Genomic DNA, 27115 nt, shown 5'->3' with positions numbered 1-27115 from the left:
CCAGCTGCCACCACCGCTGCTCAGCCCGGGCGCCCAGACCAGCAGGATCCCAAGGAGCGCGGACCCTTTAAATGGGAAGCACCCGCCACAGGCTTGCCGAGGGAAGGAGGGAAAAGATGTAATTGGATTTTGAATAAATATTCAATAAATTGTTACTGTTTTGAATTTTATTATTATTATCTTCATTAGTGGGTCGTTGAAAACTGCTATTCTGAATAATAATAGGGGGCACTCGGCATGAGTTTGTGTAACCAAGGGAGTGGTTACCTGAAAAGGTTTGGGAACCACTGTGCTAGAACAATGTAATGAGTTGCATCAGTTGTAATGTGCTTCTAAGTGTTAAAGTTCAGTGTTTTCTGTTTTTAATTTAATTCTTTTATTATAGGCATACAAAATATACAAAAGATAAATAACAAAGCACAGATGAAAAACATATATCAATACACTAATCAATCTTTTCTATATAATATTGATCAACATTCACCTTATATGTACCATAAAGGAGAGAATCCTATAATATGATATTTACATAAACAGTGAAAAAAAATTATACATGTTTATATCCATTTTGAGTTTCTGATTCAGATAAGCAATTAATAGAATCTGAAATATCTCAAAATTGCTGCCACCACTGCCTCTTGGTCTTGTGGCTGGAAAGAAGGCACCCCAGAGATGAAAGCAATGCAGCCTCCCTTTGGAGCTCCCCTAAGCAAATGATTTATTGCACACGTAATAGGACACTCATGGAAATGATCGGGTTGATTTCATGACATCATGAACAACCAGGACGCTTCCCACCGAATCCTCCAGGAAATTCTGGTATATAAAAAAACACTTTTAAAGTGGCAATAGCTAGGAAACAGCAGGATCCTCCACCACTAGATGGCACTGTTTCAATAGAACTCAGTGGAACTGAACAGAGGGGAAGTATTCAATTCAAACCCCTTGTTGACCCTCTCCTCTCATGTAATGTAGCCCATAACAATCTCTCCAAACAACCAGGAAGCACAAAAGCCCTGGGCAAACAACGCAATTTCCCTTAATGTAGAGATGCTCTTGGTCTCTGGCAGTTGGCTACAGGGTACTTCCTTCCCCAACAGGAAGAGGACATGGGAACAACAGAATAGCTGACTAATGACTAGCATATATTGTAGCTTGATTTACTGATTTGCCACAGTTATAAATACATTAAAAAGAGAGCTCAAAGTGCATTCGTTGTATGTCAGTCTGACTCAGCTTGCATGCCTTTCACTTACAAATTGCTACAATTGCAGCTCTTTTCTATGTCTATTACAAAGCATATTCAGTCATCTGGGGTTGTTTTTTTCCCCTCCCAACATAAGAATTTATTTTTCTTTCCAATTTGTAACTGTAATCTTTGTAGGCCTCAAGCTGCTTTTCCAATCATCTCAGAATGTGCAGTTTTATGAAGTGCTGACCTATTTTGCCAGATACATAAATCAAACCTGAAGTGTAATGGAACAGAGAATTAGACCTAATAATAATTGGTGTTAAGTTATCACCAGAGAATCGAAATTGCAGCATTTAGTTCCACAACTTGAATTATTCTTCCTCCACTTTGCCAACAGTTTGCTCATGGTGTTCGAAATTTTTGCATAAATTTAAATAGAGTTGAAAGTGAAATACATCTACTTCTGTGGGAATATAGTACTGGATGCTATTATTTCTTGAAACTTTGTAAGAGAGTCCATGCACTTGTGTTGCATGGTCAGCTATTCATTCCCATGCTTCAAGAAAAAAATAACTCCCCTGGTTTTAACGCTCTGTCCAGCTAACTGATAACAAGAACAGGCAATAAGTCTGTCCCAGCTACTTTCACTATAGAAATGTTCCTGTTTATGTCCACCACGCTTGAAGGCTTAAGTCTAAGGATAACAGAGCATGTATAATTGATCCTGGAGTATTGATCCCATGGTCTTTACTCTGAAGACCTCTCCAGTGCCTCAGTAAACTTAGCAATAACTCAGGGGGTGGTTTCTGTCCCCTGTGGAAGAATTCAATGGGTTGGATTCATGCTTGGAGTAGCGCCATTGAAACCAATAAGACTTTATTTTAGTGGGTTCACTTTGTCTAGTTTCAGCTTTCTGCATGGAAGCTTTTTAAAGTCAAATATTTTAATTCAATGTGGTAGTAGATAACTCATTTTTACATATCAGAAATAGTTTACCTTATTTTTCAGCACAGGGTTTTGTAGGCTGCTTCTACTGAAGGTGGTCATAATCCAAAGAAGCATATATGAGAAGTGCAGGTGAAAACAGCACACGTCGCCAGTGTTTTGTCTGGTATTTTCACCACAACAGCTATAATGATTCAAGAAGCAAGGCACTGAATAGTGCCCCCCTGCAGCGTCCCCATGTGCCACCACACCCCCGGAAATTCAGAGGGACCCTAAAAATGTTCATACCAAAAAGGTTCAACATTAGCATTGAAACAAGCTAATTTGTTTGCTAATGTTGATCCTTTTGGCACTCTGTATTAGTTCTGGACACCATTTTAAACAAAATTATTATTTGTCCCATTTTTGGCACCTGTGGTGTGTCAGGTCCCTCAGGAAGGGGGAGGGGAAAGTGTTCCCTGGACCTCCAAAAGGTGCCCACCCCTGGTTTACATGGATCATTTGGATAGCTGGTGATAATAGCAAACCAGAAGTAGACAGTAGAATATTTTTTTTAATATATTGGTAATATATTAAACCGGTTCATATAGTGAACCGCCCAGAGAGCTCCAGCTATTGGGCGGTATAGAAATGTAATAAATAAATAAATAAATAAATAAATAAAATAGACTGTTTTAAGCATTGCCTGTATTTTAATCTCATTGCCTTGCCATAAAAAAATTAGTCAATAGTCACCAGTCTTGATAATGCAATGTACAAATGTTTATGCTCCATTGCACAACTCAGTTAAACTCAGCTGTTCGCAGGGTTATTTTGGCAACACTGTTGAAATACCAGCGGTGCTACAGAGAGAAAAAAGGAAGCTATCGAACATAAAGATGAATGTTAGTTCTAGCTAAATCAAAGCAGAAGGGATAGAAATCTTATGCAGAATTGGGGTGGGGACATATTACATTTAGTTGAAGTTAGTATATGACAAAAATCATGAATGAATGTCAAAGAATTAACCTATATTTTATATGATCCTCCTTTTTTCTGTGCTGTGAGTGTTGTGCAAAGGGAGCTGCCAAATGTTCAAAGGAAGGCAGCCCAATTAGTGGAACAGTTCCGGTCTCCAGTAAATTGGACCCTAGGATTAGTGCTCTAACACATGGCAACTACTTGTGCTTTTATTTTATAATGCAAAGGCCTTTCTCCCCATGGCTTTTGGGAAATGCTTTCTGCTTACTTACTTCCTGACTTAGGTTGATAGACAAAATCTCTTCAGAGTTTCAAAAATGCTGTGTTTGTTGCCTGTGGCTTTATACGTTCATTTGTTCACCCCTACTGTGGTCTCTGGTTGAGGTTTGTGAAGCAACACAAAAACTCATGAAATCAATGTCACCATAGGTCCCAGAATAGGAGAGAGCATTTGGGTAAGCAGGACCATCTCATAGTATGCATGAGGTGTGTCTCATTTTATACATATATATCCACAAATACACACACACACGTTCATCGGGGGTGTCATCAGACGAGAGTTTTATCGCATGCTTGCTACTGCCCACTTATGGATGTTCGCACATCCTTTAGATGACGACGTCTGCCTCCTGTGTGCCTCCCGTTCCTTCCACTTGTTTTTTTGTCACAAAATAGACCCCTTTTAATCCGACTTTTTTAAAAATTGGAATGTGCTGCGATCTCCTGCTGTGCACAGGAAAAGTGGTGTGATAAAAACAGCCCCTGAATGGGCCATGCGGTTTTTGTTTACTTCCTCTTTCCTCTCTGGGAGGAAAGAGGAAGTAATGAAGGACAGAAGTGGGGGTGGAGAAGCAATGGTAAAGAAACATGATTTTCCCTCATGTGATGACACACACAATTTTCTTTTAATATATTTTGTCTCTTCTTGCTAAAGACGGAGCCTGGAACTCAGAACCTCAGAAAGTAGTGAAGCTGGGCGTTCTTCCGGTAAGAAGTCTCCTTGTCATGGAAGAAACCATCTGGGCTGCTTCTGGTGGACAAATTTTTATAATTAGCACCGAGACTCATACTGTGGAGGTAAAAGAATATTATCCAGATGTTTGCCTTTTATATTGTAACTTACAGAGCTACTTCCTACATGAAATGTATGCTTTTCATTCATGGAGATGAATGCCTGCAGACATTATGCCTGCAGACATAATCTTTAGAAAGTCTTACTTTATGGTGGTTTGGCTTGTTCATGCTGCACCATGGCTCAGGCTATAAGGAAAGGACTCCTTTACATGACTGATGCTTTCAGGCTGTGCAAGCAGAATGCTTTCGACACTTGCTGTTCCTCCTTTAGAACTGGCAGTGTAAGCACTTGGCAAATTGAATCAAGCAAGTTGGATGCCAACATGAATCATACATGATTAAAGCAGTGCTCTCATGTCTACCCTTCTCTTCCCCTCTCTTGGTATTCCCTGTTCCCATTGTTAATTGATTGTAGGCTAAGAGGAGAGGAAGAGAGCACTGCTGTGAAATTTGTGCTTCCCCAGCTGAGGCTTGATGAATAATGTGAAAACCAGTTTTTAGCTTTTCATTAGCAGCTTCTCTACAATTTGAAATATTTGACATGGGCATCCCTGTGGTCTTTGCCACATTGGAGACGCTGGCCAGATCTACACCAAGCAGGATATAGCAGCACTATGAAACCGGTATATGGTCTGTGTCAACGGGCCCCAACAGTTGTCAGTGCACTTTGATACTGCTATAAAGCAGTAGTGTGGCTCCTGCCTCTTATATACTGTTTTCATAGTGCAATATCCTGCTTGGTGTAGATCTGGCCACTGTTTCTTTCCCGCCCCTTCAGATTGTTATGGAGCATCTCATAATGGCAGGGCATTTTAAAATGAGTTTTGAAGTAATGATGAGACCTAAGAGATCTGCTTCTCAAAGAACTTGAAATCCAACAATTTCCTACTGTTTTCCTGACTCCATTGGATACAGCATGAAAATGTCTTCATGTATGAGTGTTCTTCATTCTGTCTTAAATAACAAAGAAGTGTTTCTTTGATGAGATTTTGATGGGGTAGATAATGCAGCAGTATTAACATTAATTTCACAATTATTAGACCAAGTATCAATATTGAATGGTATCTGCAACACTGAGCCATTCAGATTGGATGAGATGCAGTAATGTAATTGATTTTTATAGATCTCCCAGGTTCTAGCTGTTCTGTGCTATGGGTGTGCCTTGTTTATCACATTGCTTTTAATATGATCAGTACTTTTCCTGCATGGACATTGATGATGACATACCAATTTGATATACAAGTAATGCAATTTTGCTGCAGAATATAAACTTACTGGTATCCCTCCTTTCCCCAACATTAACTGTTGCAGTGCTCAAGTCTACTACACTCATTGCCCTGGGAGCATGAGAGCTGCAGTACCGCTGGTCCTTCCCATACCTCTGAAGTCGTGTGATCTGACATGGGAGGGGATGCAGTGTGTAGGTTCCTCTCTGAATCAGTACTCCTTGCATTACTCTGGCAGCATGGGAAGGAGTACTGAAGTTGTACTTGCAGAGGGTGTGGGGAGGAATACAGAGGCAATATGCTGAGCTATCTGAAACTCGGCTCAAAATATTATGAATGGATATGAACAGCTTTGCGACTAGAGGACAGGATTGCAAGTGAGACACCACCACAGACTTCCTGTTGCTACAGGAAGGGCTGGGAGGAGAATGAATGTAAGGCAGAAGTCAACACAGGCTGACCACTACTTGCCTGTGTGCTGATGGCGCTTCCCAATCACCAGATGAGTTAAGATCCCCAAATCCTCTTTGCTAGCATCCATGCCTGATGTAAAAGCACACTGTGACCTATGCCCCTTCATTTACCCAGTCATTCCTCTATTATCCCTTCGCTCCTAGAATAATAAGCCTAAGGAGTGGGAGATCACTGCCAAATCAGCTGTACCCATTGACTTAGCTAACCTTTTACCCACAATTAATGCCAAGTGTGTTGAATTTATCACTGTTACTTCTAATTTGAGGAAGTGGGTGCTGGTTATTATGTGTTTATATATGAGGTAGCGTAAACGAAGACAAAGCTGGCACGTGGATTTAACTCAGAAAAATGAAAATGAAAGTTTATAATTTACAAGACGTTGCTAATTAGCTTAAGCCTGCCTCCCTACCCTTCTAAATCCTCCCCATCCAAAATGGTGCTCCACCAAACCCCAAACTTCTCTCACCCACCCAGCTAAATGTCAAAACAGAAAAAAACACCTCCTGTGATCTCACTCACTCCCCGAAGGTAGAACTAAAACGGCCAATCACACACAAGCTCCATCCTGCCCAAAGTTAATTAATTAATTCATTACATTTATATACCGCCCCATAGCCGAAGCTCTCTGGGCGGTTTACAGAAGTTAAAAACTGTGAACATTAAAAACATACAAAAATTTAAAAAGCATAAAAACAGCAATATCCATTTAAAACAGCTTTTCTGGGGTCAGTTAAAAAACTCAGCATATGTTGTTAACCCTTTCTTACTTGTACAAACATTTCCTGCAAAATGAAATACGTTAATATCAATACAATAAACAGATTAATATAACAAGCAAGTGATTTTGTCACACACCCATTGCACCAGGGGAAGAACTTTCAGTGTGGTGGCCCCCGTCCTATGGAATTCCCTGCGTCTGGAGGTCAGGCAGGCACCAATTTTGTATTCTTTTTGGTGCCTCCTGAAAACGACATAGTTCCAGGAAGCCTTTCCTTAATAACCAGCCATGGTTCACGGTTCACTTTTCATTTTGCTTCTTTTAAAAATCTATTTTAAGGTGTTTAATTCTGTTTTTATTGTATTTTATCTTGTACACCATTCCAAAATTTTGAATGGAGAGCAGTATATAAATATTGTAAATAAATAAATAAATGCATAGTGTCAAGAAGAACAGAACCCTCTTCTCCCAACCTCACTGAGAAAAATGAAATGCATGCACACACACACACACACACCATGGCTAATTAGTCATTCTGGTTTTCTTAAAAAAACACCTTTCTGATGCTGATAAAGAGTAGCCAGTCCTGTATCCATAGTAAACACTGCTCAAAGGAGAGCTAGAAATTCAGGACAAAAATATGGGACAATGTGCTGCAGCTATGCCTTAGGTCCATGTACCACACTTTACACACCCTTGCAATTGAGCAGAGATGGCAGTTCCACTCTGGTCTACCCCCCTTATGCCCTGTCCAAGGTAGTACATTCCTGAATCTGTGAGCTTCTCCACACAAGTGATTTATTGCACGCGAATGATTGGTCATCATGGAAGTTCGTGGGTCCCTGATGTCGGCAATCTACAATGCCTGTCCTGCCATTTTCAAGCGGGAATCTACCATTTTATATAACCCTGGAAATGCTGTAATAAATCGAAATCATGCAATAAAAGAGCACCATCTGCAGGCAGCATAATTGAAACATGGGGAAAAACAGGCAAAAATGGAGGGGGGGAGGTATTGTGTCCATCGTTAAATCCACGAAGCCTCTGGAAGACAAAGCCTCAGTAAGGCTGCAGGATTTTTGCTAAATGTGAAGAAGCCCCATGGCTAGGACTCTCAGGTGCCTTGCTTGGCACCCATTTTGGCTGCAATGCACCACACATACTCATATCTGTCCCATCATTATTTTCCTTGCCTTCCCAGCACTGATGCAACCATGTCTCTGCTTAAGACTGGCAGCAGTCCTTGGTAAACAAACCAGCAACACAGTTGAGCTTTTCTCACATATTAAATATTTTCAAGGCAAAAGAAGAAAGTAGCTGGCACATTGCTCTGCATCTCTGTTGCTTCCTACCCACTGTTCTTTCCTTGCTGTGTGTTTATGGCATTTGGAATCCTCTTCTTGGAATCCTAGTTGCAAGCTGAGGTTGGCTGGATTTAAATATGTCTTGGTCTAAGCAGTCTTAGAACTGCATTCCATCCCTGATTTCGATTGTTGTAGTATGTGTGTAATTAGAAATAGGTGTTTTGTTTTTTTGTTTTTTAGGAATGATAGTTCTCCACCAGGATGTTGTACTGCTCATAAGAACTATCCTTATGAGGGAGTCCCCAGAAATGCTTACTGCGAACTGGGGTTGTGCCAACTGTGACGTAACAGACACTTACACTAGGCCCGTCGCATAAACCCTTCTCAGGCCAAGCACCACCACTTGAAAACCTGAGGGAGGGTTAAATAAAACCTTTCCCCTAGCTATGAGGGAAACCGGTTTAATATAGGATCTCTCAAGCTATACTGTGGGAATACTCTGGTTTTGGTGTTTAATAACTGTAAGGCAGGTAAATAATGCCAAGCTGACATGTGGTATTTGGTAGCTAACAAAATAATAAGTTTATTGTTATTTAAAAACTTTAAATCAAAATGTAATACTTTCAATCCTGCCTGATCTAAACTCTCCACATACTAACCACCTCACTCTCTTCACACCAATCCTAAATCCCTAGAATCCAAACTCTTCTTACTCTACAACTAAACAACTCTCCTCACACACACTCAAACTCACATACCTCACAAACTCCCAACACTCTCCTTATATACTCCTCCCCTATTACATCATAAACCACACCCACTCAGTTCTAACATTCCATACTTACCAGACATATTAATCTAGATATATACAAGTTACTCAATTGTGGGGTAACGTCACACCAACCTCTGTAATTCTAATGTGCTTGAAAGGCTGCTCACAAGAAAGCCAGGACATAAATGTACTGGCAAGAGTGGGGAGAAGTAAGTCCAAGTGCCCTTATACAGTACCACAGCCTTCCTTAACATGGTTCCCCCAAGATGTATGTGTTGGATTGCAACTCCTATAATTCCCAGCCAGCAGAGTCATTGGAATTATGGGACTTGCGGGTCTAACACATCTGGAGGGAGCCAGGTTGGGGAAGGCTGTGGTACCACGTTGCTGATTCCAGCAGGAACACCCCTCCCCTCCCCATCTCAGCCATTTCTTTGACTGCTTTTTTAAGTACCCTGGTGCCACGTTCCAATGCAAATCTAGAAGCTCCAGCATCAGCATTCCAGTCCATATTCCTCAAGGTTACTGTGCAAGCACAGCAGGGTCTAGGATTGGGATGTTAGTATTGTAGTATTATTAAAATTTCAGTATGTGTAAGGTATTTCTCTTTCCGAAATAAAGCTGTTAACAAGCAAGCAGATTTAAAAATGCAGTCTTGGGTCAAGGCTGTTACTTCCACTGTCCTTGATTTACTTGCCTGCCATGTGTGTTTTAAGCATGCAGCTTTGGCACGCTTGCTTTCCCATTTAAAAATCTGCTTCCTCGGAGTTGTTGCAGTTCCTTTCTTCTAGGTGTCTGGGGCACAGAAAGACTGGCATTCATGGGGGTTGTGAAATGGGCTTTCCTCTCAGTATTTGGGGAAGAAAATGTGACACAACATAGATGTGTAAAACCATCTTGCACATTTTTGTGGGGGATGAAATATAACTTCATTTTAAAAACAAGCAAAGCCGTCTGAATAAACAAAATGCCCTGTGTTCCTCGGTAGCATGTCTAAACACTGCTTTTTCTTTCCCCCTTAAAAGTAGTAAAAGTCAGTCACTTCTTCTGAACAATGGGGCCCATTATACAGAACTTTCTATGCTTGAGAAAGCCCAGTTCAGTCCTTGGCACAGCTCTTTGGGCCAGGAATCACAAAGGAGTTTGTACTGGGTGTAAGTAACAGGGAAGAGAAAGACGCGGCAATGCTATGTGCCGTTGAAACTGCGGCTGGTCACCTCAGACGCCACTGTGTTAAGAGGCTTGGGATTTGGCTGTCGCATTGAAAATGTGTGTGAGAGCTCTGATGTTGCCATAGAGCTAGAGAAAGAGAGCTTGGGAGTGAAATACAGGCCTCTTTGGGGAGGAGAAAAGTACAGATGAGATGGGATTCCGTAGAAAACCAGCCGAATGCTAGGGCCACTTCATTTTGCTGAGCATGACAACAAACATAATGTTCTATTATGGGTTTTCCCAGGGCAGAGATGAGAATGCAAGTGGAGGGCCTATAGCAGTGCATGTCCATAATCACTTTCTCTTCTGGAAAGTGAAGGAAAGAGAGTCTCCCCAAATCAGTGAGGAAACAGTGTTCCTTTTTGTGCAGAAAAAGGTTTCTATTAGCGATACATCTCATTTGCCTTCAGACAGATAATAGATAGCAAGATGGCTTTTGCAAGGCAGGAGTGTGGTACAGTTTTTCTGTCATATTATATGTTATAGTTGCATTATTGTTTCTAACATGATTACTGTTGAGTAATAGTAATCCCTTCATCAAATTGAATGTCCTTAGACAGGATGCTCTTTTGTATGACATCCAGGAAATCTCTATTGGTTTCTAGGCCCTCCAGATTTAAGGAGACTGCCAAATTAGAGAGCCAGAGAGAAACGGGAACACTGTCTACATCTTTTTTTGCAACGTTATTTATCTGGACGTGCATATGTGATGTTTATGTTGCAATATAAGCACAGTTCCTCCCCAAAAAACTTGCATTAATGACAACCTAGGAATGGCAACCTAGGAAGGTGGCAGATTAGCGAAACCAAGCCACTTAGCCTAAGTGGCTTAGCCTCTACATGGGGCAGCCTTTGAAGACGGTCCGGAAGCTGCAGCTTGTGCAAAATGTGGCGGCCAGATAGATAGCTGGAACAGGGAGGTTTGAGCATATAACGCCAATTCTGGCACGCTTGCATTGGCTGCCTATATGTTTCCCAGCCCAATTCAAGGTGCTGGTTTTAACCTATAAAGCCCTACATGGCTTGGGACCACAATACCTGATGGAACGCCTCTCCCAACATAAACCTACCTGTACACTGTGCTCAACATCTAAGGTCCTCCTCCAAGTGCCTACTCCAAGGGAAGCTCGGAGGATGGCAACAAGGGAGAGGGCCTTTTCAGTGGTTGCCCCCGACTGTGGAATGATCTCCCTGATGAGGCTCGCCTGGCGCCAACATTGTTATCTTTTCGGCGCCAGGTCAAGATTTTTCTCTTCTCCCAGGCATTTTAACAGCATTTAACAACGTTAAGTTTGTTTTTAATGGACCCCAGAACTGTTGTTTTTAAGTGGATACTGATGTTTTTATACTGTTTTTGATGGTTTTTAAATTTTATATACTTTTAATGTTTACCATTTTTAATTGTTGTAAACCTCCCAGAGAGCTTCGGCTGTGGGGCGGTATATAAACGTAATAAAATTAAATAAATAAATAAATAAATAAATAAGGACCATCCCCATTGCTCCAGTATAATCTAAGGCACGGGGGGACATCGGGACAAGGGAAAACACTGAGACCAGAGTAACTAGTGAGCAAAATAGATCTACCTAAAATATGTCCATGGCAGTTTACAATCTCCCTTGAAATTTCAGCTGAGAGTTTTACAAACTGAAGCATGCATTGTCTGGAAGTATAATGAATTAGCTGGTAAATACAGCATGTGATAAGAGAAACGCCTTTAAAAATTGCTAGCAGCTGTACCAACAGAATAGATTCTTGCTTGTTTGCTGAAGAAACCTAAAGGGTAATCATCTAAGGGCCTAGACAGTGAGAAATATTCTTCTTGCTACTGGTAGGGAATTAATAAGAACCTAGTATGAGTTTGCTGATAGATGTGACAATAGCTGGGGCCTGAATTGTATCAAATATGGCACAAGTCCCCACCCCAACCTGGAACAGAGGAATCTAAATAAAATAACTCACTGCCTTGGAAAGTTGTTCTTCAGGGAGTTCATCTCCATTTTCAATCTAGGCCAGATGCCAAGGGCTGGGGTATTTATTTTGGGGCAGGATGAAAGGGAAGAACCATTACAGCTGTGGAAAGGCAACTTGCACCAGAGAACACATGCTTATAATGAAAACTACCATCCCTTGTTACACCAAGATATTTCAATTAACATTAATCTATCCACCTGGGGGCCATGGCATTCCTCCCAAATTATTTAATCTCTGCTTAAGAGAGGTAAAACTATAATTGCAGGGGTCAGTGGGAAGGGAGAAGTCTGTGTTGTGTTTGGAGTACAGTGAGGGACATCTGTGATAATCCTGGGAAGATTCATTCTAGTGGCTGGGTCAGGCGGTGTGGGGAGGCCACACCGGATATCAAATAAATAAATAAATAAATAAATAAAATAAAATGCACTTCCAGTTAGAGTTCTACAAAAGTGGGACATATTCCTGTCTTGTCCAGTTGACGATCACATTCTCAGCTTTTGCCACGGATGGCAGCTCTATGTAACTTCCCCAGCTCAGTGAATTCTGAGTCTTTTACGTCAGTCTAACCTCACAGCTGCTATAATAACGTAGTTATTATATCAGCCTACATATTTTTGAAGGTGCTTGATTGTGATTTTTTATACTCTGATTTGTATTGTCTTACAACACTCAAATAATTTAAAAATGATATTATTCTGTCTTCTAAAACATTCTTCCCAGCTGGGCTTTTTGGAGCGAGTGTGTGTGTTTGCATGCAAATGTATGTGCTTTTCAGTGCAGCCCTAATCCATGTCTACTCAGAAGTAAGCCCCTGGGACTTACTTCCAGATAAGTCAGTATATGATTTTAGCCTGAAGATGTGTTAGTAAACAGCCTGCTTGAGATTTGTTCTTACCTCCCCATTTTATTTGACATCTGTTTTGATTAATTCCATTGTTGCTGGTTGACAGGTTTTTTAAAAGAAGTAACACCAGCTATAATTTGTGTGGAAACCCACAGAGCAAAACTATTTTAATGGCTTTTGTTTTGTTTTAGTGCCATTCTCTTTAGTGTGAATTAGAAGCAACTTCATATAATTCCAATGAGCTGGTCAAAGCTTAGCTAGTTGTAATTTAAATAATGGTGAAAGCAGATCTTAAATAGAAAGTAGACAACACCATTCTTTGTTTATTTAAGGTACTTATATGCCTTCCTTTAAAAACAACAACAACCCAAACACCTGGGGATCAGGTGTTACGTTGTAGAGCAGATATATGTTTTTCTTTGGGGGGGGGGCGTCCCCTGGTTCAAATTCCCACACCTGCTCTCTTCCCCTTCCATGTTACATGCATTTGTGGAGCCCTGAAATAATACCATGAATGTTTGCTTCTAACTAGGCCAGTGATGTGGGTTTTCTGGAAAATTTTGAATTGGAAATATTTCTGGAAAATGTTCCTTAATTTGCAGAAGAAAAATGAAGTTTGCATTGGAAAAAATTCTGATTCCCCAGAGCAGGGGTGGGCAACTTGTGGCTTTCCAGATGTCTTGGCCTACAACTTCCATCATCCCTAACTACTGGCTATGCTGTCTAGAGCTAATAGGAACTATAGGCCAAAACATCCGAAGGGTCACAAGTTTCTGATGAAAATTAGGGAGGTCTAATGTAGCATGCTTATTTTACTTGCGTTCAGTAAACGACAAAACTAAAAAAAAAAAAAAAATCGCATGTACTGAAAACTGTAGACCCACTAATTTTAGCAATCCAAAGAACTGTGCATAATATGCTGACAACCACTCATCTATTTCAACAGAGTTTAGTTCTCTTCCACTAAGGTTGTTGAGGTACCTGTAGTTTCGCTATCACTATTTATTAGTTACATTTCACTCTGAGATTTGTATGCATTTCAATGACATATATACATATTCTAGGAATTATCACCTGGAAAAAAATAATTTCAATTGTATAACTGCCAAGGTTTCCTAATATTGTATTTGCAGTTAGCATACATTCATTTTTACTAATGAAGTTATGGCATAGACAATGTTCTGCAGAAAAATAAAGGACTGGAAAATTATCTGCCCCACATCACCAAATTAGGAGCCTCATCAGACGAGGGAAAATTGTGTTTCCCTACCGTTGCTTTGCCTCCTGCTTTTATCCCACAATAGGGGTGAACAGCTTCCTCTTTCTTCACATGGGGAAGAAAGAGGCAACAACCATGTGGCTCATTCAGTGGGCGTTTTTATTATGCTGCTTCTCCTGCACACAGCAGGAAATGGCGGCAGGTATTGTTGCAGTAAAAGAATTCGGATTTTCCAGGTCTTATTTTTTAATGGGAAAACGAGCAGAAGGAGCAGGAGGCGCTCAGGAGGCATTGTCATCGTCAAAAGGACCTGCGAACATCCGTGAGTGGCCAGTAATGAGCATGCTATAAAACACTCATCTGACGACACTCTAGGTCCCTTTTAGCATTGCTGAGGCATTGCTCTTCCACAATAAATTGGAAGCGAAATAGAAACAGTGGCTTCTCATGACACTCAATATAGCATTATATTCCCTATAACATCCCCACAATGTCTATCACTGCAGTTAAGATCCTAATGTGTTGACTCAGGCCATGGCTAGACCAAGCCTATATCCTGGGATCATCCCTATACATCCAAATAACACACAGGGGATCCCGGGAGCAGGCAGGGATGACCCCTCCATTTGCCTGGCATAATCCTTAGGTCTAGCTAAGGCCACAGACACAAGTCAAGTCCAGTTTCTTTCAGTTTCTGGCCCTTTGTTTCCTTCTTCCACATTTTGTATTTTAAAGTGACTCCTCTGTCCTGCCACTGGTCCATTAGTCAGTTATTTTGTGGTATCTCTTGGACACAGTTGGCCCTTCAATTATTTTTTATATTTACATCGTGAGCATCCCCACAATTATTTTCATTTCTAGAGAAGTTGGAATAATAAATATTTGAATAATAAATAAAAACAATGAATATATTGTGCTGGCTACAAAGCTGAAACTAGTAATTTAAAGGGCCTATTTCCCCCCCTGGCACATCATAGTACCACAAAGAATCACTGGTGTGATTCTTTTATTTTTTTTTAGAGCCTTTTGGTATTTCTGTGGGGAACATAGTTGTGTTATTTACTGTGATATTTCTGAATGGCCTGTCCATGTAGCACAATTTCACTCCCCTTTTGTGTCATTTCATTTCCAATTGGTGTAGTACAAACATGGCTGTTTTCCCTTTTTATTTTGTAAACTTCCACCATAAATCCTCTTCAGTTATTTAAATATCCCACAAAAGAACACAGAAATGGGAGGGAAATGGTGGTGGGGGGACGACGAAAAGATTGTGTTACATACTGAGGTGGGTGGCAGGAAGAAAACTTTGGCAGTGTGATAAATACCATAAAATTCTGCATTTAAAAAAAAATGGAACACAGCAAGCTGCACCCACAAGAAGGCTACCATGTGGTCAAACCCTTAGTATCTTACATTGGAATAATACAGTCATTCGTTTTTCAAGTAGCACCTAGGCTAGCAAACTCTTCTCTTCCCTTGAAAAGTCAGCTTTGAAGTGTACTAACATTCATCATGTTCTCTTACCATATATTAATCATAAAGAAATAATACTGCACAGTGTCGCACGATGATAGTATCACAGCAACCAACGATCCTAAAATAATCCACTTTTAAAGATTTATCCCTAATATCAGCATTTCTCCCCCTGTACTGCTCTTTTCTTTTTTCTTTTTTACTTATCTTAAATGCCTTTTAACAGGAAAGAAATTACTTTTATTAATTGCCTTCATGACTTAGGTTAAAAAAAACTCTTCCATCATTGAACTTCCTCATGATTAATGTGAGTAAATTGATTTCCACCCCCACCTCTTCTTGCCTTGTTCTTTACTTTGGGGGTGCCATCTGTTCCCATAGTTCTGAAGTAGTGGCTACGGAACTGTTTTGTTTTGTTGCCTTCAGGATAACATAACTGAAGGCTATCACATTTAATCCTTCAAATGGAGCTTTTTGCTTACACCCTTATCTGGATAAGTTCAGTATCGTTTCAGAAAAATATCCACGTGGGATCTATTTTGAACCACTGCATCCATGTTTTTTGTTTTGAATGGGTTGGTATTACAAGTATGAGGCCATCTTTTCCACAACTTGTTAAGGTATTTAGGGATGAGTGAACCTACAATATCGTCATCTTAAAGCCCTCTTCCAGGTGCCTCCTCCGAGGCAGGTTCAGAAGGTGGCAATTTCCATGGCTGAGTGCAGCCATGTAGTCAAAGTCCAGTACTCTGTCCTCAACCAGATTAAGCTGATACTCAAGATCAAAAAGCAAGCTGTGAATTGGCCCTTAGGAAAGAGATTAAGAGTTGGATCCAGACTTGTAATTTAGCTCATAGTGAGTAGAGAGGTGATTTTTTGCTGATTTCTCCTTTCTCCTGGGCTTCCCCCCAAAATGCTCTGGAAGGTTGGGGAATCTTCTGTGGAACAACATGGGAGCAGCCTGCAGAGGGAAGGGTAAATAGTTGAAAATCCCCTTTCCCCAGCATGGAGATTCCATTTGATCCTAATCCATTGTGCAAATGCGGGGAGCTGTTTCATTCATGGAGATACAACCCTGTAATAGGAGTATCGGAATCTCAATATTCAAATTAATTTTTCATTAGGCACTGAGTGACAACCATTTGGGATTTTCTAATAATTATTAGAAAATCCATACGTGTCAGGGGAGCAAAAGAGTGTATAGCTTATAATGCAGGTGTCCCCAAAACAATGCCCACAAAGCAGTCCCCAACATGGAGCCCTTGGACACTCAATATTTAATCCCCCCCCCATTTTTCAATATATGTACATGGGTTTGTATGAAATGTGAGCTTTCTAGCAGTTATACATTGGCTTCAACAATAATGGACCAAATATCCAAATATGTATCCATTTGAAGGTGGGATCTATATGCCACCCATTCAGATATTGAAAGTGTTCTCAGTCCATTGCATTATAGGAGGTGTTTATCTTTCTAATGTTGTAATATCAGTCTTGCAACTGTCAAAAGGGCACAGAGAATCTATTTATACTCACCATTTGTTAATTTCCATGAAGCAGGTAAACAATTTAAACACGTGTACATCAGTGAATATTAAAGACAGTTGCAGTACAAACTTTATCTGTGTAATAATCTCACAAAAAGAAGCAACTATTGGACACTGCCAAAACATGTTTAAAAGAACCATTAATTGTAACCAGCAATTAGCTGAATTAGACAATTCCTTATTAAAGAGACGTTCTGGTGCCAATACACATGAAACAAAAAGTTTTGCTAAATATGATGCAGCCTGAGATCCATAGATACAACAGGTAGTTGCCAAAGCAGAGATACACTTATTAGACATTTTGTGGTGGTGCCCCCAGCAGTTTTCTCAAATTCCCAAATGTGCCCATGGGTCCAAAAACTTTAGGGACCCTGTTATAATGGGTACAAGATTTTTCCCTAAGCAAACAACTAAATATTGACTACTGATATTGCTTGGTCTACTATATAATATTCAATGACTTCTGTCTGTTATGCAGTGCCATTTTGAAGCTCATCAAGAGGAAGGGATGGTAATTTCTCATATGGCTGTGGCAGGAGTTGGGATCTGGATTGCCTTCACATCAGGATCTACACTTCGCCTTTTCCACACCGAAACCCTTAAGCATCTCCAAGACGTTAACGTTGCTACTCTTGTTCTCAATATGTTGTCAGGTACCAATATTATATATGCTTAGCAATGGCATCACTGTTTTGTTTGGATTGTGCAATTCTTGCCAATGCTCTAGTACTTCATGGACATGACACCCAAACAGGAAAATAATAATCAGAAATGCAAGTTTTCTTTCAATCATAATATTGGTCTGATGTTAACTAAACCACTGCTGGAACAGGAGTGTTAAAATATTTTTTATTTTTTATTTTTAGGGAAAATGCATGATGAGGTTGAAAAATTGGTAATATAATTCCATGCAACCTCCCCGCAAAAAATAATTTACGATTTAAAAATGAAAGGCATTTTTTTATGCCAGCCAGCAATAAAAGCAACACACCACAAAAATGCACCAGTTGTTTTATTTTTAAGATGTCTTTTTAATTCTTGACAAAGGAATGGAAAAATGTATCTCATTAACAGACCAGGCTAAGAACATTGCATAAAACATGATTGTAAAGCCTTCATGATTGTTACATGTCATGTATAATCCTGATGCTTTTATTTCCTTTGTCTCCTTAGTAAAACTAAATCTTGAAGGGCATTTGCAGGCATTTTTTCATTTTTGTAACCTAGATGTCACCAACAATTACTATTTTTGTAGAAATAGTATGGAGTCCACAAATTCAACTTTATCCAGCTTTATTTGCAGCTGGAAACATAGCAGACATTTTAAAAGTAATTTCTAGTTTGTGTGTTTTCCACTAAATTTAGAGCAGCAGATGCAGGCAGTCCTTAACTGGTCACAAATATGGTAGAACCATCCCCATCCACTGCTAGTGCTTTTACTTTTTCTATTAACTTCAAAATGTTAGCGCTCTCATTTTAATAAAATTACATTTTGGGTTGTTATTTTCCAGCCAATCATTTTTATCCTTGCCCTGAGTTCTAGTGGAGATTCATTCAGTCTGTTCTCATTGCGCAAAAGGATTTAATATGTGTTCTGAGGGGTGAACTGTTTTTATATTGTGGTTAGAAGTGAGTACTTCAGTGTGCTTAATGGAAGAAGAAAACGGTAGTTGCAAAATATTTAGTCTTAGCTGTCATTGCCATGGCAATAAAACAATATAACGTAAACTGTGTCTTTCTGTTGAAGAGCTTGGTTAATTATATATATCCCCTGGTGTCACTAACATTATGTTCCATCAGCTTCAATTTTGTCAGAAGAATGTTTTTTTTTCTTTTTACTGTATTCGGACTGTTTACTTAAAAGTTTTAGTAGAGTTCTTTATATCTAGATAGACACTGTGCGAAAATGATTAAACAGCTGTGTTTCATTTTATGTTAAACATAGATTTGGGAGTTCTCTGTGAAATCATTTGTACCCTGGTAAAAGCCAGCGAAAGTTGAAAACAAAAACAGAAATACGCATTGATCTCTATGTAATATACAATATTTGTGAAAAGGAGCGAACGATCATCAATGCTGAATTAATGTAGTTTTCCTGCACATCTGCATTCATTGCACTTTTGAGGACCCTGTGGGGGATTCAGTGGAACTTCGTTTGTACTAAATATTTTGTTTGCTAATTCTTCTGATCAGGCTACTTTAGTAAAGAAGATCTTCTTCATGAAACAATAGGATATGGTGCGAACATACACAGATAATTTATAGAACTTGCTGAGGGGCAAAAGTACCTCAGTGTAGAAGGAAAAATAGGCAGAGACTGAAATATTTTCAGTGTTTATAGAAAATATTTTGGAGAGATTGGTGGGGGGGGAGGGAGAGGGCAAGAGAAATCAATCCGTAAGCATTTTGCGTCAGATTGTAGCAAAATGGAGTGTAAACCCAGATTGACCAGCTGCCTTAAGATTGCTTTTAATATTCCTTTCCTTCCACTTTAGACCCTTTAGATCAGTTATAATTGTTCTGCAGTTAATGGGCTTATTTTGTTAAAACTAACTCTGGAAAAGGGGCCAAAGATAGAAATTGGAAATCATGCCCCTCAATTCTGCCTCTCCAGCATTCGAAACAGAAGCAGTTTTCTCCTAGGACAACTGTTTCTAAAACTCTGTATTGCAGGCCCCTGTCCTGTTTTCTTGTGGTCCCTTACATCTTATTTTATAATCATCACATGAAAAGCTTCTAAATGAAACCTCAATTCCTCCTACCTCTGTAGCTGTATTGAACACACAGGGAGAAGGGGAACTGTTGCTAGGTAGCAGCAGGTGGCATTGCTAGATGTGCTTATTCCATGGATCACAATTTAAAAAATCCATTTGCTAGGAATGCAGAAATTTGCTTTTCACATTTTCGCACATTGTAACAACCCATGGTTAACAAACTATGAGTGGTTGAGAAGACAAGCTCAAGCCAGCGAATGTGCGTGCTGGTTCCCATGCATCTGCCTGCTTCCACTGTGGATTGGTTTTGGTGACATCTGAACCTGGAACTCCATGTTGTTCGGGAATAAGCAACCAAAAGTTTGACTCAGTGAACGCTCACTTCTCAGTGCTCATTTTCTCAACATCCCACAATTCATTAAGACAGACTATTATCAATTGCCAAATCATGTCTAGCTTGGCTCTCAGTATCGGTGATGTGCTCTGTTTCACTAGCAGAACATCTTTGAGGAAATATATTTGCAGGCTCAACCTGAGGCAGCCCAATAATCTGGAAATTATAGCCATAAATGTGTTACTAATACCACTCTTTAATATAAGTAGAACCATGGAGCAGCAATATCAGTGAGCTTAGCTTTTTGTTGTGCTAATGCACCACAGGGGGAGAATAAGAGCTTAAGGTAGGATCTGGTGAAATAGAACTAGCCAGTGGGGAGCTGCAAAATCAAAAATATTGGAAAACTTAAAAATAGCCCAGACTGTTTCATTGACCTTGGAACAACATGGTGAGTGAAGAACTCCTGTCTGTCTAATCTCCTCTAAACTTGAGCTAAAGAAAGAGCTCCTTAAGCTGTAACACATTATTACTAGTCTCTAGAGAAAACATCCAAGGAGACATGCAGTCATGTAAATGTGACCATGGTATACTTAAGAGTATTTATTTATCAAACCACGTTCTTCCTTTAAATAATTATGTATTAACTTACAGAGTTCATAGGAGGCCTCTCATAAGACCTGCTTCACCTCAGCTGTACAACTGTGTCATCATGTACTTTCAGACCATTCCTACAGAGTTCTTGAGTTAATTTTTTAAAAATATATATAACATGGTGACATTATAGCAGCTTGATCTAGAGCCTCATCAGACGGGAGGGTGGGGGGAGAATCATGTTTCCCCACCGTTGTTTTGCCTCCTGCTACTGTCCCACAATAGGGATGAGTAGCTTCCTCTTTCTTCACACGGAGAAGAGAGAGGAAGCAAGCAACAACCACATGGCCCATTCAGTGGGCGTTTTTATCTGGCCACTTCTCCTGCACACAGCAGGAAATGGTGGCAGGTATTGTTTTAGTAAAAAATATATGGATTTTTCAGGTCATATTATTTGATGGAAGAGCAGTGGGAGTGGGAGGTGGACAGCATTATCAAAAGGACCTGTGAACATCCATGAATGGCCAGTAACGATCATGCTATAAAACGCTTGTCTGATGACCCTCCAAGTTTACTCAGCTTGTAGACATTTAAAACCTCTTTCTAACACTCCCCCGCACCATAAGTCATTAACAACCAATAACAATGTTGCTATTGATAGCAACAAAAATACCTTCTCTTGTTTCCTTATCTCTTTCCTCATTACTTTTTCCTTATGTGTCGTGTCTTTTGAGATTGAAAGCCTGCAGTCAGGGACTGTCTTCTTTTACTGATTATACTTGAGCTGCTCCGGGAGCCTTTTTAGCTGAGCAGTGGGATAAAAATACTTTAAATAAATAAATACGTTGCACGAATGTAGATCTCCCCTATCCCCCAATCCTATGACCACTGCAGTGGCACAGGAAGTCTTGCACAGGCAGAAAAGTGCACCAATGTGCGTGTTTATGGAAATAGGATGCTTTGTAGTGCATATTCTGGCCATTTGTCCAGTAGATCAGCTCAAGGCAGGAAAGACTAGGTTACATCATTCTAGGCTACAATAAATTTGACACCTTTCAATCATGCCTGTTAGTCTGATCTAACTAACTCATGTTTAGCTGTAAGAATGTGCCAAGTCCATATTGCTATGAACACTGTGGACTTCTCATAAATCCATCTTTTTTTTATTATATAGTGAGCTGTCTTTGTATACATTGTAATATTGTAACACCAATGATTTTGTGTGAGAAAGAAAGAGAAATTTGATAAACATGTGTCCTTTCAAAACAATGCTGACTCAGGAATAAAAAATTGGGTTTTGTCTAACAACTGATGAGAGCTTACCTATGTAACAAAGGGTGGTTTCCATTCTTTATCTTGTAGTGTGACATGTGTTTCCTGGAAACTGGTGGGGCTTAGGAAAATATAACATTTCCTCCTTTTTGGAAAAAAGTAATACAACAGTAATAAGTTCTCACCCCTTGTAAATATCAACTTGCCTTTATTTTAAATATGTCTATAGAAGAGGGTGGATTTGAACAAAATAATGAAACATAAAGACTTGAAGGTTATGTAATTTAATAATATTGGGAGTTCTCTTTTGCAAAGAAAATCAAACAGGATTTTGTGCAAGATTTATCAATACAGTTTTAGCATTTTGTAGCACCCCAATATTGCCTTCAGATACCTTTTGGATTGCAGAATATATTCATCAGTTGTCTCTCTAGGATTAGGCCTGAAGAAAAGCTTTAACTTGAATCCTAGAAGACAATAAATTATGTGAGAGGTGGTGCAGTATAGTGAGTAAAGGTGCAAATGCATGTGAAGCAACTTGAACACTTGAATTATGCTATATAAAATAGAAGAGACTCAGTTTAGAGTATAAGCATTTTTCATATAGCAATTCATGTTCTCCCTGAAAAATCCAATTGGATTATTGTATGTGCATACTTATGACCATGACCATCTTTATGTGAATGGAGCATCTGAGTCAAAGATGACATTAATGCAGACAATTTAACATTAAAAATGTATTGTAGGGTTGTGGCTCCTTGAGAGTTTTACTCTCATTAGTTAACTGTTTAAGTCCTATACTGTGTTACTTTATCCCAAAAGAGCTTATTTTGAACTGCTGAAGATCATAAACTGAACCGTTCAGGAACCATTCCAGAGAATAGCAGTTATAAAATTCACAAAGCTGCATACTCTCTAACAATATGTACTTATCTGGAAACATCCAAAGAAATAATCTTATGCATTTACCATCTTACATTAATTATACATTTTAGATGTTCACATCCCAAAACAGGTGTTTCCTTGTTTCCCAACTGTTCCGTCATTTTAAGAGCAGGGGATTTCCGTTTGACCTCACTTCCTATTGTTTGTTCTCAAGTTTGCCTTCTGCATTCAAGATGTTAAATTGCTGGATAATCACTTCCAATTTTCACATGTGGAAATAGTGTTATTTGACTGGTACAAATCACCAGTTAGACATTCTGTAGTCCTGATGTGACATGACAGGCCTTGAGTCTTCCTCCCCACCCCACCCCACCCCAAGATGTTGATGTCTCCAAAATACTAAAGTGAATGCTATAGAGCCAAGCACACATTTTTGTGTGATAGATGTGTCTGCACTTTTGAGTTCAGTTATTGGCAGCTGGGGGGCAGGGAGCACTGTGGGGAAGCAGAACTTCAAAGTTTTACTGTGTAGCTGCTGCAGCCTCATTCCTGCCAAAAACTTGATGGAGAGGGTGTGATAGCTATAGTAAATCCTTACCACCAACTGTTTGTGTAAGGGAGATATTCACCATGTAAACTCTGATTATCAACTGCGTGTGTTGATATGCCGTGCATAAGGTGGGCAGTGAAGTACCACAGGCCACCCTCTCCACAGATGTGAACAATATAATATCTCAGAAAATGATATAACTTGACAGAAGGATTATGTAGGAGTGTTTAATTTTATAACCAAACTGCTCGTTGGCAGGAAGGAGGGGAGCTACCAGGCCTACTGAGAAAATGAGCAGTTTGGCATCCCAAAGCACAGCTACCATTACTGCCTCCAGTCCAAACAGCTGACATTTGCAGCTATGGTGCTTGGGTTTCCTTGTCACTAACCTGCCAATTTACAGGAACTGAGTGGCAGTGGCTGCAGAAACAACTGGCAATTTTCTGTCTGCTGCTAGTAGTGGGCAACACTAAAGCAAGAAGAAGTGTGGGGGAATGCCCTACTACCATACCTCTGGCTCTTTTCCTTTTGGGTGGCTGGGCACATATCAAAACAAAAGTTTACCTCCGGGGCTGATGTGTGTCCCAAATACGTTTCTTGGAAATATAGATGGCACTAAAGCTGGCACTACAGTTGCAGCATACCTGCCTCAAACATTTTTTCAAGTTTTTTAAAAAATCAGATGTGGGCAGGGAACTTGGCAGGCACCACACTGAGGGATATGAGTGTGGAATTATGCAGAGGTGTTTTTGTGTGTTTTTAAATTAGTCCAATCAAAATTAGGGCCACATTACATACTATATGGGAGATCCATAATTTGATTACCCTATTGTTTGGGGGATGGGTGGGTGTACACATAACTCTCCCTCACACATTCACCCAATGTGTAAGGGGATCATGGAGTTGCGATATGTTGTCCTGCCAATGTGTTTGTCAGCCATGCAGTTGGACATAAAGCGAATAGGCCCAAAATGCCTTACATAAATACATCTGTATGAATATAAGGTCCCTTCATACAGCCACCAAATGTATGAAAATAGGGCTGGATACAAAGTTCAACCCTGCCAGGCTTGCATTGTGATTTGCTTTTCCTGAAATGCAACAGCAGAGGGTGTGGGTATAGTGTGCTGCCTATGTCTTCAAAGCAGCTGTGCAGCAGAACAGGAGCCTAACTCTTCCTTCTTGTGCCATGTTTACAGTTAAAATGCCCCCTTCACATTTCTATTTGCTCAGCAATGGAAAAACACAGGTTCCTTGATATTTCTTTCTCAGTGGAAAAACATCTGCTTGGGAGAAAGTTACAATTTTGATTGGGGAAAGGATTAAACATCTCTTCCGACCCGCATCTGCTTTGAAGAAATTGGCAGTTCAGTAGCTCTGTCACAGCAAAAACAAAACTATTGAGAGATCAAGTTATGGAACTCTCATAAATATGTAGTTTGGCCATCGGTGGGTCTGAGTGTGCATAACTACACGCAGAACTGTAGCTGTAGAGAGGAAGGACTTTATGGGGGCGGGTGGGTTTGGATTTGTCTAAGTAACTTAAACCTTAAAATTTAGACCCAGCCATAATAGCAACACAATTATTAGTGTTAGGATCTCTCCATCTGGAAGTACCATAATCAGAAGCTGATATGTGTCTAACCAAGATCTTTTCCCATGTGCATCCTTGAATACTGGGAAGAGGTTAAAACCAGCTTAAGTACCTGATTTGTATACAATATGGCATGATTTTACATTTTTATTTTAGAAACTGTGGATGTCATCTAGACCGCCCCCTATAAAATTCTGTATTAGAAGCAGTTGGTTACACAATCAAATCTTTATTTCGAAGCACCTTATGTGATTATTTATTTGGACTTTATTATTTATATAGATTATATTAAAAGTATAAACTTTTACATGCTAATGAAATAATGACAGGTTACTATTCAGAATGATGACTTCTTCACCAGGCCTTTGCACTGTGTAAGCCTTTTGTTTCCTAAGGAAATATTTTATTATTCCATGTTTATATATTTTGACCTTTGCAAACAATTCAAGCTTAGAGCTTCTGACATTATTTGGGAGGTCCAGTAACTTTCCTCTGATGGATGTATTCTACTTCTTTCCAGCTGTGATCTTCTTAGTGTCATTCACCTTCTGTGGCTGCAAAGGCAGACTTTTCAGTTTTACTCAAGGGCTGCCCCTCTGATCAGTTCTGATGGAACACTTGGGCATTTTGCCCCATGCAGAGCCTTTCATTAATATTTTATTGTTGGTTTTAATATTTGTCCTTTGGAGATGCATAAGAAATTTCCTATAACCGCAAAATGAAATGATGTCAAGTTTATAAGTAATACTCTAAACAGAAACAAGGCTAAAATCTGTAGTTTTAGAACTCCTATACATGATACTGCAAGTGGAGGAAGGGGAAAAGTTAAAATACCTCTACAGCTAAGGTAATTGTCCTTCAAGATGCATGAATTCTCTTTCTCCCTCTCTGTCTCTTTTAATGACTTCAGAATTATACAACTGTGGAAGAAGCACACATTTACACAATTGTTCAATTGTGCAATGAGAGAGAGAGAGAGAGAGAGGAGACTGACTAAATCTGGTGGAAAATAACCTCCCGTAGGTTGGAGTATACTATTTTGAACTAGAAAATGTGGACAAAAGAGATTAAAAATAGCAAATAGGTACATGTTACTTGGGTCATCATTTGTCACTAAGGTAGGAGGTTAGCATAAGTCTTTATTCACACATTTTATTTTGCTTTATGGTGTAGTGTTATTTTAGCTCTCTCCCCTTCACTCTTAGGGGATCTCTGCACCAGGGTTTTATTGTGCAATTGTCATTCCTCATGCAAGATATTTTCTGGGAGCTCCAGTTATTTTTCCGTGCCATCTCCATTTCGCCCATGTTATTTCTGAATGCGGAAAATGCAGTATTTTTTTACAGCCGCACCATTAAACTGTCATTGCCTGCACGTATACTTCTGCCATTGTGCAATGAGCCACTTTGTGTGGACAGTTCTTGAGGATGCAGTTGTGATGATATCGCCAAAGATGACAGTGTGGTGGTGGGAGTGTCACCTCAGCCTGCCTCTTCACCATTCTGCTATTGGTTGGCCTGCATAACACAACATGGGGGACTCTGTAAGCACAGTTGAGTGGCACAGCAGTAATGCAGCATGGCTGAGATTGCTGGGACCGCTAAGACTGGAGCACTTTATAATGGGATGGGGGGTGGTCGTAGCTGGTGCTTCATTCTGCTCTGCAGTTGCTGCCCAGAAAACTTTAACCCCTTTCTACGCAATCCCGATGTACACACAAATGAGAAAAGTGTAACTGCTTGTTTCTGGGGGGGAGGGAGGGGGTAGATCAGACTTCTGAAGTTGTGAATGTACTGTGGGTTCTGTATAAAAGTGGCCGAGGTAGAACTCAGAGGCAGCGGGAGTGAAAAGGAGAGGCAAGGAAATGGAAAAGTTCATGCCGAAAGTGGAGAGGGGCTACTCCAGAGGGGGTAGGCAGAAGGTGTACAACGCTGCTGACATCCGATATAACATCCAGCCAGGTTCCACCTACCAGTGTAAATGGCAGGTAGCATTATGCATTTAAAGAAAAACAGGCTGTGTAAAGAATCTATCTTAATCCCACAAAGAATCCAGAAGCAGAAGGTGCAGTAAAGGTGCGGGATAAAAGCCAAAGTAGCCATTTGGCAAAGACCTGGATTTTTGCCAAATATCTACAAGATGGCTGGGGATGCTTCCAGATGAGGCTTTTATTGTGCCATTGTTCTGCTTTACGGATTATATTTAACAGGGGGTCCAGATAACACTGTCTTCCACTCA

The 27115-nt window shown here is 39.9% G+C and overlaps 1 protein-coding gene across 2 annotated transcripts in view; it reads left to right on the top strand.

Moving 5' to 3' along the window:
• Nucleotides 1-27115, top strand: part of ARHGEF10 (Rho guanine nucleotide exchange factor 10) — a 110943-nt gene that overhangs the window by 77546 nt on the left and 6282 nt on the right. For both annotated transcript variants that reach the window (XM_063125097.1, XM_063125096.1), the window contains 2 exons: nt 4032-4174; nt 17413-17587. In XM_063125097.1, coding sequence (XP_062981167.1) covers nt 4032-4174; nt 17413-17587 — 318 coding nt within the window. The remainder of the gene's footprint in view (nt 1-4031; nt 4175-17412; nt 17588-27115) is intronic.

Source organism: Elgaria multicarinata, chromosome 4 (genome assembly GCF_023053635.1).
Source record: "Elgaria multicarinata webbii isolate HBS135686 ecotype San Diego chromosome 4, rElgMul1.1.pri, whole genome shotgun sequence".
In the NCBI taxonomy this organism is placed as follows: Eukaryota; Metazoa; Chordata; class Lepidosauria; order Squamata; family Anguidae; genus Elgaria; species Elgaria multicarinata.
The sequence above is the reverse complement of the archived record's forward strand: the minus strand, read 5'-3'. Positions and strand labels throughout refer to the sequence as shown.